Source organism: Phyllostomus hastatus, unplaced genomic scaffold (genome assembly GCF_019186645.2).
Source record: "Phyllostomus hastatus isolate PE091 unplaced genomic scaffold, TTU_PhHast_1.1 phas_contig_432, whole genome shotgun sequence".
In the NCBI taxonomy this organism is placed as follows: Eukaryota; Metazoa; Chordata; class Mammalia; order Chiroptera; family Phyllostomidae; genus Phyllostomus; species Phyllostomus hastatus.
In genome coordinates, this window is record NW_025333880.1 from 4,163,893 (window position 1) to 4,177,150 (window position 13,258).

At 33.8% G+C, this 13,258-nt stretch overlaps 1 protein-coding gene across 19 annotated transcripts in view; it reads right to left on the bottom strand.

Moving 5' to 3' along the window:
• Positions 1-13,258, bottom strand: part of PPFIA2 (PTPRF interacting protein alpha 2) — a 465,199-nt gene that overhangs the window by 83,899 nt on the left and 368,042 nt on the right. For all 19 annotated transcript variants that reach the window (XM_045845003.1, XM_045845002.1, XM_045844994.1 and 16 more), the window contains 3 exons: positions 12,257-12,348; positions 7,959-8,094; positions 5,691-5,911 (listed from right to left, as the gene is read on the bottom strand). In XM_045845003.1, the coding sequence (XP_045700959.1) occupies positions 5,691-5,911; positions 7,959-8,094; positions 12,257-12,348 (449 nt within the window). The remainder of the gene's footprint in view (positions 1-5,690; positions 5,912-7,958; positions 8,095-12,256; positions 12,349-13,258) is intronic.

Here is a 13,258-nt window from a genome sequence, read left to right on the forward strand (position 1 = left end):
GAGCTTTAGCTGGGTTGCATAAAGTCCCTGTTTAAGTTGAATCTATACATATTTTACATATTATAATGAAACTGTGTATCAGAATAGTTTGTTTGAAAAAAGAAGGACAGGAACCTACTGACATATTTCCTTAACTACAAATGGCTTGTTGGGGACTCTGAGGGCATATACTCCTTAACCTCAGGTCATGATCACTGCACAGCTGTCTTTTTATATTTATTTTGTTTTTTTTCTTTTAAGATTTCATTTATTTATTTTTAGAAAGAGGGGATGGGAAGGAGAAAGAGAGGGAGAGAAATATCAATGTGTGGTTGCCTCTTGAGTGCTCCCTACTGAGGAGTTGGCCTGCAACCCATGCATGTGCCCCAACTGGGAATCAAACCAGTGACCTTTTGGTTTGCAGGCCAGCACTCAATCCACATAGCCACACCAGCCAGGGCACTTTTTGTATTTATTTTGGAAGACAGTTTGGCAGTTTCTTACAAAATTACACATACACTTACCATATGATCTAGTGATCATGTTCCTTGGTGTTTACTCAAAAGAGCTCAAAATTTATGTACATACAAAAACCTGCACATGGATGTTTCTAGCAGCTTTATTTAAAATTGCCAAAACTAAAGCAACCAGGATACCCTTCAGTAGGAAAATGGATAAATAAACTGGAATATTATTCAACACTAAAAAAAGTGAGCTATCAAGCTATGAGAAGATATGGGCGAACATTAAATGCATTGACTAAATAAAAGAAGCCAATCTAAAAAGGCTACATATTATCTGATTATAACTATGGCACTTTAGAAAAAGCAAACCTATTGAGGCAGTAAAAAGGTCAGTGGTTGCCAGGGGTTGAGATGGGAAGAAAATGAATAGACAGAGCACAACAGATTTTTAGGGCAGTGAAAATACTGTTTGATACCATATTGCTAGATGACATTATGCATTCTTCCAAATGCATAGAATGTACAACACCAAGAGTAAATAATAATGTAAACTATGGATTTTGGGTGATTATAAAGTGCTAATCCAGGTTCACCAGCTATAACAAACACACGACTGTGGTGGAGGATGTTGATTATGGGAGAAGATACACATGTATAGGATCAGGTGGTGTATGGGAATCCCTCAATGAAATTGGCTGCGAATCCTGAACTATTCTAAAAAAATAAAGTCAATAAAAATATTTAGAAGCACACCTAATCTTAATTATAAGTTTTTACTTACACAAAGTACTTATAGTCTGTTATTTTGAAGTTTATTTCATGGATGCATTTTAACTTGAGCAAAGATCAGATTCCCAAAGGAAGGCTTTATCAAGTATCAGAGTATAGCATCATTAATGCTTTAAACATATGCCAATGGAAAAACTTTCTCTTCTTCAAAAGAATTTTTTGTACACTTAAAATGATTGGTAGAAAATTATTCCAGAAAAATCTGGCAACATAGCTCTTTTGTACAAAGGATTTGTAGTTATTCACTCTAATATTCTATTAATTGTATAAGATGTAAACCTAGAGGAACAAGTCAGGCAAGAGGTCAATCAAACATTAATCCAAAAGGAAATCCAATGTTACCTAGATGCTCAATTTATTTGGAAAAAAAATAAATAGTAGTCCATTGATTTTTTCAATCCTCATATATATGTGGAAAGCAAAGAAAATAACAACAAAATAGAGTTCTTTTAGGATGCCCCAGTGTGTTGGGGAGGGATCCCCACAGAAATCATAAAGGCTAAAAAAATAAAACTACAAAAGTAAATTAGGCAAATTGTAGCTAACTATAGATGAACAGATCATTGAAAGTTGCAGTGACAAATGAGTTTGAAGTATCTGATATTTCCCTGTAAGAGAATCAGTGAACTGTGAGATGCCAGAGGAGAGGAATTAAAAAAAAACATATTTTTCAGGGACTTCAAGTCAAGATGGAGGTATAAGTAAACATGGCTTGCCTCCTTGTACAACCACAGCAAAAATTACAACTTAACTACAAAACAACTATCACCCAGAATCATCAGAAAATACGGGCAGTATGGAAGTCTGACAACCAAGCAATTGAAGAAGTCACATTGATCCATATGAATAGGAGTGGGGGAGATGCAGAGATGCACAGATATGGTGACATGAAATGTGGAGTGTGGAACAGGTAGTTCCACATCCATGTGTGGTGGATAAAAATTGGGAGGGATACCTCAGGAGTGGACTCACTCCCTCTGGGCTCTAGCACCCGGGCAGCACCTTGGAGGGCACCAGTGAAATATGGGGAGAAATCAAAGTGTCCGGCTCAGGGCTAGTATCAGAGGGCAGGTTCCTCTTGGACAAAGCTCCAGAGGCCAGGCAGTGGCCATTGTCCCTTTTCTGAGCCCTCCCCCACACAGAGCCACAGAATGGCAACACCATGTCTGAGGTTCCAGTAATCTGGATCACATGGATTGCTCAGCCATGGCTATTACCTAAGGATCTGCCCCATCCAACTTACCATGTACTTTCCCATAATATGCCATGCTACTGAAACAGGGAGTCAAAGCAGCTCTACCTAATATAGGGAGGTTGCCAAAATATGGCCCAAATGAAAGAACAGAACAAAATTCCAGAAAAAGAACAAAACAAAATGGAGATAAGCACTAGTTAGTAGGAGGCTCAAATGGGTAATTCAACAGCATAAAAAGGATCCAGTGAGAACTGAATGGGACACTAACTGAAATAAAGAACAATTTATAGGGAATCAATAGTGGAGTGGATGAATTAGAACCAAATCAAGTCAGTAAATTGGAAAATAAGGAAGAAAAAACATTCAATCAGAACAGCAAGAAGAAAAAGGAATAAAAAAAAACAAGAATAGGTTAAGGAACCTCTAGGACAACTTCAAATGTACTAACATTTGAATCATAGGGGTACCAGAGAAGAAGAGAAGGAACAAGAAATTGAAAACTTATTTGAAAAAATAATAAAAGAAAACATCCATAATTTGGTGAAAGAAATAGACATATAAGTCCAGGAAGCACAGAGTCCCAAACAAGATGGACACAAAGAAGACTACTCATCATAGTTAAAATGCCAAAAGTTAAAGATAAAGAATCTTAAAAGCAGCAAGAGAAAAGTAGCTTTGTAGCAAGTTACCTACAAAGAAGTTCCCATAAGACTGTCAGCTGATTTCTCAAAAGAAAATTTGTAGTCAGGAAGGGACTGGTAGGAATTGTTCAAAGTGTTGAAAAGCAGGACTTACAACCTATATTACTCTACCCAGCAAAGCTATCATTTGGAATAGAAGGGCAGACAAAGTGCTTCCCAGAGAAAGTAAAGCTAAAGGAGTTCATCATCACCAAACCATTATTATATAAAGTTAAAGGGACTTATTTAAGAAAAAGAAGGTCAAAACTATGAACATTAAAATGGCAACAAATTCACAACTATTGACAACTGAACCTAAACAACAAACTGAAAAAACAAGCATAACAGAAACAGAAAGATAAATGTGGAGATCATTTGGAAGGTTATCCATTAGGAGAGGGAAGGGTGAGATTGGGAACAAGGTACAGGGATTAGGAAGTACAAACTTGTAGGTACAGAATAGACAGGGGAATCTTAAGAACAGAAAGGAATTGGAATTGCCAAAGAACTTATATGCATGATCTTAGACATGAACTAAGGGTGGGGGGGTTGCCGGACAGAATGGGAGGTACAGGGTAGAGGGGCAAAGGGGGGAAAATTGGAACAACTATAATAATGTAATCAGTAAGATATATGTGAAAATTTTAAAAAATAATTAATTTACAAAAGAAGAAAAATCTTAACGTGATAAATTCTGGTTGGTGTTAGCATATTACCACAGTTTATATGAAAGTGTCCATTTCTTTCAAATGTTGCTATGTACTTGAATTTTATGTATTTCTTAATTTCTTACAATTACCAACTATTTTAATCTACCTTATGGGGGTCAGTAATGTTACATATCAAAAGACAATATATTGAATTTATTATTTGGATATCAATGTGTTAGGGTCAATAATTAATCTAGGCCAAGATTGTTACTAGGAATTACTACCCTAATGCAAGAGAGCTAAGAGTCCATGAAACGATACGGGTTGTTACTGAGGGTATGTGTATATATTTTTGGTGAAAACAAATATCATAAGGGTGCATACTTGATTTGAAATCTATTTAGTGAGTCCAATCATTAGCTGCACAGCATCAGAAAGCATTATGCAGTCGAAATTAACGTTTTATATATTTTTTCTATTTACAGGAATCAAATACTTATAAAGCACTTTCTATTTATTAAGCAAAATGCTAAGTTCTAGAAATAAAAAAGTGAGTAAAACCAGATATACTTTCTAGCTCTTATATGACTTACACTCTAGTGATATAGACAAAGAACTAAAAAGACAGTGAAGTGAAATGAAAGGTGGGAGAAGCAATAGTGGAGCTCTTCATGGGGAGTAAGTATAAAGTGGGTGAAGAGTTAGGGCAGAAGAGTGTGCAGAGAATGTACCATATGTACCTCATGTACCATAAGGGAAAAACACCAGCAACAACAAAGGGGATAGCTTGGATCATTTAAAGAATGCAGGTCATGTATAATGGAACCTGGACTATGCCAGGTGAAGGTTAAGAGAACATTGACGTAGGTGACCCATTGCAGACCATCAAAGGATCTTGATCTATATCTTAAGAAAAACTGAAAGGCTTGAAAAGGGAAAGTGTACAAATACATTTCGGTTTTTAAAAGTCTGTTTTGACTGCAGTGTTAGTTAGGACTAGCTTGGGAATCCTAATACTACAAAGAAAGTAGAAACTATTATAATGTGCAACACGGTGATGATAGTGGAGAGCTAGGTAAATTTGAATCAAAATAGGAGGTCCACAGATTAAAGCTACAGGCTGAAAGAACAAATAAAAGCATTGTTCAAAATAGTAAAAACTGCTCACTGGTTGAAATAACAACTCAAGAATAGTTCCTGATGTTTGAAAGGAAACAAATCTACCTAACACAGTAGGGTTATTCACTAAGGTTAGTCAAATTCATGATAGAAAAACACTGCAAATGTCATTGGAATTCAAGAAAATAGATAAGTTAAAATTTAAGCTACCATAATGACAATGTTTCTCAATATTTAAAATGCTAAGTTGCACAAATTGTATTCTATAATGTTATCTTCTCTTTGGAAACCATCTATTTCTAGATGCTGCGTGATGATAGTTCCATTTTTCATATCTAGTTTCAAATAATTCATAGTTTAATTTCACTCTGGTGTTTAAAAACTTTTAAGGAGCCTACTGCACATTTATTTGTATGCCAGTTAGTACCTTTATTACAGTGTTAAATGTACCTTAATAATGTATCTAATCACCACAAATACCATTTAAATGGTAAATTTTAATTAAAAAAATGTTTTAAAATTCATTGGAGAAGATTTTATCTTTACCTCACTCCTTTACATTCCCTTCATATCATTTCTGTATGTTTCATGTATGTTCCTCTCAAAGACTATCCTAATTTTGTATAGGAGATATAGAGATATCTAGGGAATTCTGTGAAAATACACACTCTGCATCAGTAGGTGCAGGGTGAGGTATGAAATTCTGCAGTTCCAACACCCTCCCAGGTGGTCACAGTTCTTCTGATTTGCTGATCCCATTTTTAGTATCAATGTCTTCTTACACCTTGAAACTATCAGTAATAGTTGAACTCACCTGATTTCTTTATTGATGGCATCCAATTGTTCCTGAAGCATCATGGCTAGAGTCTGGGCATCAGAATGACCACTTGGAGAGAGGAGGTCCATTGAGCTAAAAATCGTTTCTCTGTCATCATCATCAATATCAGAAATTTCTGTGTCACTTTCAAAAGGGTGGCTGCTTAGCATGCCAATTTGTTGAGTCCTGTTCCACTCATGATCTCCTAGAGATTTTACCTGAATGGTAAGTGAGCAATTATATTATCTATCACATTATTTATTTTCAAAGCAATATTCTAAAAAGCAATAGAAAAAGCACATATGCTTTTATGATTACTTGGCAAAAACTGAACTGATTATTAACTTTTTAATGTATTGGTTCAATAAAATAGTTCCTTGGCATTTCATTTTATGGAAAGTATTGTCAGCATAAATATTAAGATTTTCATAGAAATAAAAATAATAAATGATAAACATCATGGTTTCTAGCTCAACTCCAAGTCAAGTTAACAGTTACTTTAAAGCATTTGTGTTTGCAGCATTTCTCCTTATTTACAAATTAACCCTTTCTATCCACTTGTACTCAAGCATTCCCATTTATTGTACTAATTAGTCTTATCTACACCTTGTATTCAAGGTAGAAACTACAAATATTACCACACAACAAATTACATAAGAATTCTTTCAATGGTGATTTACATAAATCTAACTAAGTATTATTTAGAAATATTGCAAAGTTATTTGATTTCATTTCCACTGCTCTGGTCCCTTAAATGTCTGATTGATTTTTTTAAGCCCAAGGCACACTAATTTACATGGCTATGTTTTAACTGATATAATAAATACTCATGTTAATGAAAGTCTTGAGTAACCAATAGACCAATGTTTTTCAAGTTGTAATCTCAAGGTATGAGAGGTTTGGGAGTAAAAGGGAGGACCAAGAGTTTTCTTCTATTTCAAAAAATTATTTTTTTATTTTTATGAAGATGTAAAATGACTTTTGGGGGGAACAATATAAGATTGCCTTGAGTAGTATTTAAGATTTGAAAAACTGCATTAGCTTTTGTATTACAAATTGTTTTGGTACCAAGTAGTACTAATCTATTTTCATATAAAAATGAGAAAAGAACTGAGATAAACTTAATTTATTCATTTTTTCATTTATCTATATTCAACAGGTATTGAATGCCTACTGTAAAGGATTAATTTGTACATGACACATAGGTGACAATTAGAAACAAAAGTGTTAAAAAAAGAAAACAAAGCATTTGTATAAGTAGGTTATGTAGAACTTTGAACACATAAAAGTAGTTGGGGAGAGCAAACTATTCTTAGGGCACACGGGAACTATATTCTCTATAAAATGCAACTATATACTTACTGAACATGCATAGCTTACAAATTTTAAGTTACTGAGTGAATGAAAGGTTGGTCCTGCAGTTGATCGTGGACAGTTTTCTACAAACACCTTTAATGTTTACAGACATTTTCCTCAAAGTGTTTTTAAAATAGAAATTATAATTAAAATATTTAATTAATTTTAATTAACAGAAGAATGCCATCACTTAGGTGCCCAAGCAAACCACAAAATACATTTGTTTGGCAAAATAGCATAATGGATAAAAGCATGGAATTTGAAAACACAGAAACATAGGCTCAGATTCTGATCTGAGCCTACTATTTCATTGAAGGATGTACAGGTCTGGACTGGGGCCTGTTAAGGAGCCAGGCTGCAAGCAAATCTTGTCTGAATGCTGCCACCTAACTCCCCGACCCTCATCCACAGCCTGTGGGCAAGGAAAGTTTACCTGAACTCTGACTCTTCTGTCCTCCTGTCTCCCACATTCCCATTCCTCAGTAGGGTGAGGGAAGCTTGAAGCTCATCACCTCCTGAGCCCTGAGCCCTCCATGCCCCAGCCCAACCCACCTGTCTTCTTTCAAGAAACTGGCCCATGGTGCCAAAAAGGTTAGGGACCTCTGGTGTGGTTGAACACTTAAAATTTCTGAGCTTTAATATTTTCATATATATAATTATAATAGTATAAAAATAGTACCCAATTCATAAGGTGATGTGGATAAATAGATAGGAAATACTTAGTTGAACATCTGGCATATAGTAAGGATTTTATTTAAGTCATAGTTTTTAAAATATGTCATACTTCACACTTGAAACTAATAAGAATGCTAGCATTTTGAATCTTTTCAGTATTACTGATAAAATTCTAACCAAAATGTAATAGTGTATTTATTTAAAGCCCTCAAAAACTTGAAATAAAAATTTAACCTTGGGCTCATCTCTTCGCACACCCATGCGACCTCTTCTTGGTCTTCTTATTACTTTAGTGGTTCTGTAGTCAGACTGGCTGTCCACCAGGGAGCCAACTGAATAGCGCAACTCGGCTGAGGTGTCCAGATGAGTCCTGGGAGAAGGAAAAAATATGAAATATAGCCACTCTTCAAAATTAAACTTACCTTCAAATCACTGTCCACCTCTTAGTTGGCATTAAAACATTAGCCCTCAAGGAAATGAACTTTAAGACAGAAAACTGATGAATTATCATGACTCTCTGAAGTCTCCTAAGAAGATACATCAGAAATCCCAGCCTTAGATTCTTTCCTGAAGATTTGGTGCATGTTCTCTTTGTAGAATACAAAAAGCCCTTCAGTTCATTAATTACTATTTTCAACTGTGGTAGTACAATAAAACATTTTACCATGGAAAGCCATGACCCAGAGGCTTAGATTCTATTACTTCTGCTTAGTTTGAACTGTTTAATGGATATCCCAATATATCTTATTTGTTACTGTATTTGTTTTAAACATTCCTTATTAATCTAACAAGATAATGTGTAAAATTTGGGAGTACCAGAGTTCTCTGTTTTTCAACATTCGATTTTTCAATTTAAAAAAATCAAGAAAATGCTTAAAATCAGATTGACCCAAGTTTAATAAAGTTATTTTTGATGAAATAGAATATGCCACCAAAACAATTTTTTAAATTCTCACCTGAGGATATATTTATTGATTTTAGACAGAGAGATGAATGAGGGAGGGGGAGAGAAGAGATGATGTGAAAGAGAAACATCAATCGGTTGCTCCCCTCCTCTCCCTGCTATGGTCTCCTGCAACCCATGTGTGTTCCCTGACCAGGGATCAACCTGCAATTTTTTAGTGTACAAGACAATGTTGTGACCAGCTGAGCAACCCAGCCAGGGTCAAAATAATTTTTTAGCTTATAAGAAGGCATAGATTAAAAAAATTAAAGAAAAGTCTTTTGACAAGCACATCTAATTTTGAAATCTACTTAGTGATGCAACAGTTGGAACATTTTGATTGGAAAATATTGTCACCATGTTTTTCAATAAGCATGGTAAGAAAGTACACTGAAAGTAAAGTGTGATAAAAGTTTTTCCAGGAACATTATTTATATAGAGATTTACAGCAAATTCAGTTTATTTCTACAGTAATGATATCAGTGGCAACATACTGTCCTACAAAATGATTTATTATCAGTAGCAAACATACATAAAGCTGTGTTTACTCTTGAATTCGGGGTTCCTAAGGGAATTTTCTTACCCTTAGTTCCCTTTGTGAAAGAAGCATTTTCAAATATTTGGCCAGATTAAATAAAAGAGGTCAAGTGAGATCAATGTTTACAACAGCAGAAGATACTGACCTAACTGATGGAGGTCCTGGTTTTGCCAAATAGGACATTAAAGCAAATGAACTAAGGGATTACCCCTGAGAGAGATGACAGTGATTGTTTTTAGATCAGTGAACATGAGACTTAATCAATCAAACGTTTTTTTTAAAATTTTTGATTAATCATATATAAAAACTAACCAACAAGGCCATGGTTGTAAATGGCACAAATCTTAAGCATTTAACTATTAGGCAGAGGGACGGTATAAGTTTCAAGAAGACAAATATATTTTCATCTCCATTATATGTTCAAGGAGTTATTCCTAAGTATATATTAAGCACTTAAAAATATCTGGTAAGATAACAAATTAATGCAATTGATTGTAAGACATTCTAAACTATCTACCTCAGAACATTCTGTGTTCCTTTTGTCTATGGCTACTTAGGGTAGTGTTTCTTTGAGCATCAGAGTTGATTTTCTATTACAACTTATCATCCTAGGAGTAGTGTTTTCTTGTTTAACACTCAACTCTAGGTAATTTATAAAAACTTGAAACAAAACACAGATTGGTCCCAATGACAACCTGCTTGAAGATGTCCTCAAAGGCCCTCTGCAGTAGTTTGGGCCCTTCCTACTTCCCAGTTCACTTCTAGTTATTCTCTGTATCTGGTCATCGAGCTGTATTGACTTTCATGCTTCACTAACTCACTTTCACTTCTGAACCTTTAAAATAGTCTCTTCACACATTTACATTATTAGCATTCTTAAAGGTTCAGTTAAAAATCCCATTGCTATATATAATACTATTCTAGTTTCTCATATTCCTTCCATTAAAATATTATTCCTCTATTTTCCATCTGGAACAAGTCCTCTTCATTACCATCACCTCTGTATCTCTAGTGCCATGTCTGGCAAGTAGAAAGTATTTAACTGATCCTGAAATAACAAAAGACCCAAGACAACAGCAATTGTAGAAGAGCCCGCCACTTATACTTCATCTACAAATGTTACTGCTCACCTATTTTACTCAACTCTGTGAGCTAGCTCTCTAACAAGAGAAGTCAAAGGCTATATTATGTACATTTAAAATTGTAATCATTTTGGTTACAATTTCATGTAAAATATATACAAAATTAGAATCTTGTTATGGAAATGGGTTTTCCAAGATCAAACAGCTAGTACTTGTATGTCTGAGACCTAGGAATGTCAGTCTTATTATGCTTGGTGTAGTGTTGTTTCTACTACAGTCTTCTTCAGCCGAGGAAAGTTGTCTTGTGTGTAGTTCTATTATTGTGGGTAAATGTCACACTGCTAGGTGGCCCATGATGACAACATGTCTAGAACTCTGCATTTCTGAGCCTGAAGGTCAAAAAGACAACAGAATGGATATTTGGTCCTATGGAAATATCTTTAATTTGTTAATTTAATAATGTTCACTCTATGTATTTAGAATCTCCTTGGATATTTTATCAGCTCTTTTTCTCCTTCATCATCATCATCATCATCCCCATGTAAACACATGAAACTGAATTAATAATTTTGATTCAGATATATGTGAGAATAAAAATTTGTTAAAAATAAGCATGACTTTCTAAATTAAAGAACTACCTATTAAAACTTTTAGATATGCCCTGGCTGGTGTGGCTCAGTGGATTGAGTGATGCCCTGTGAACCAAAGAGTTGCTGGTACAATTCCCAATCAGGGTACATGCGAGTTTTGGGCCAGGTCCCCAGTAGGGGCCATGCAAGAGGCAACTACACATGGATGTTTCTTTCTCTCTCTTTCTCTCTCCCTTCCCTGCTCTCTAAAAATAAATAAATAAAATCTTTAAAAAAGTAAAAAAAAATTGATATATTTATGCCTGCAGAATTGTGTTTTTATATTCAATTGAAGAGAGAATTACTCAAAATACTGAATGTTTTATCAATACTTATACTGAGAAATATAAGCTCCTTTAGAATTTTTTTATTTGGATCTTTTTCATTTGAACATCTGAAAACTACTTTACCAGATATTCATTCAACAATGTTTTTTGAGTGCAGACTACATGCTGCGATGTTTTTAAGGTGCTGAGATTATAGTAATTAACTAGATAAAAATTCTATCCCTTATGGAGCTAATATTCTACACATAAGCATAAGATCATGAAAAATGAACTTCTAGAAATCTGTGGTGGTCAATAGTTTCAAATAGCTAATATTATTGTATTGCTTAATAAATAAATGATCAAGTAAGTGAATCCGTCTAAGGTTTCTTATCAAATTTGAATAAAAGGCTCTAAACAAAAAAAAATATGTGAATTATTGAAGTTCATCTAGAGAGAAAAACAATGGGCTCATTGTTTCTTTTATTTAAGATGAGGTATTGAATCAAAGTAGATGAGTGTGACTAAATTTATTTGAGTTTTTAAGTATAATTTATTTTTACCTCTTTATTTGCAATTATTTACCAAAATAGCTAAATGCTCTTTGAATATGAATGTTCGTAATCAATGAAATTTCTTCAATAACAATAAGCATTGAAAACATTTCTATATGTAGAGAAAAGGGCTGACATTTCTTCCTGGAATGAGATGTAATCTTATGCATTATTCCATTTCTTCATTTAAGATTCTTATTACATATTTTATCTATATAATTAAATGCAGAATATGAAAGGTAGTGATTTCAATTTTTATTGCACATCTGCAGAAAGGATTTCTAAATAAGAGAATTATTTTTGAGTATAACTAAAATTGTAAATAAAATTGTAACTAAACTAGAGAATTACTTTTGAGTATAACTAAAAGTGAAAATAAAATAAATTGGTAAGAAGTCAAAATAGGGCAATGATGGCTAGCAATAGGAAGTACTTGTTTATTTTATTTGAGGAGACATTATTCATAAGGAAACTCATATTGATTATTGGTCAATTGCAGATAAGCTTTTAATTTAATTACCTTGATATTGTGGGTTCAATTAAAGAGCCAGTTCTCATTTTCAATTGGTCAAGTTCAGATCTCAGCTTTTCAATTTCTTCTGCTAGTCTTTCCTAAAAATCAATGCAGTTACTCAAATGATATGCAAATAACAATAATACCAAAACTCAATTATGATAAACCAAACCACCAATTTTGGTGGCTTTTTAAAAGCAAAAAACTGATGGATATGATTTTATTAAAGGTTATTGGTTATGACAAAAAAGCATGCCTGATTTTTCCCTTGTAATAAATATGTAAACAGCAGAAATCAATTAAAATCTATTTATACTCCCTGGAATTTGTTGATCCTGAATTTTTGCAAAAACATGAGAATAAAAGGGTCATAACCAGCCAGCTATACTTCACTTAGAAATGTAGAGTAGAAATCATAGTCAATTTAAAAAATAAAGAAAAGACCTTATTTATGCAGTAAGTGAAAGATTTCTGTTATGCTATAAGGATCAAAAAACACATGGGTGAAGGACAAAGACGATTGAATTAAAAGGATGAGGAAAAAAATCACCATCTCATATTAATTAAAACTATTAGTTTGATATTGGCACAATTATTTCTATGACTAAAACTTTCTCAGATTGGCATTGTCAATTTCAGTCTCTAAATTTATGAAGACAAGTGTTGTCTTATAGTCTTTAAATGTTCATGGAAGCACTTAATTTTGCTTTCATAATTATAATTTTTATAATATCATAAATGTTTAAATGCATCCTTCTGGATTTTCCATTGCTGTTTTTTCCTCTCCAGGTGGCCTATGCTTGGCATTTTACTTGACTCATACTTCTTTACTACTTACCCTTTCTTGTGTGTCAATATGGCCTTTGCAATACTTATCTGCCCTTTTTTATTCTTACTACAAACATCCTACGGTACATCCATTTTCCCTCTTCCCCAAATTATTTTACTAGCTTCCACAGAGGTAATGCACCATTCAAAATTTTCCACACATGTTCCTTGGTTAGATGT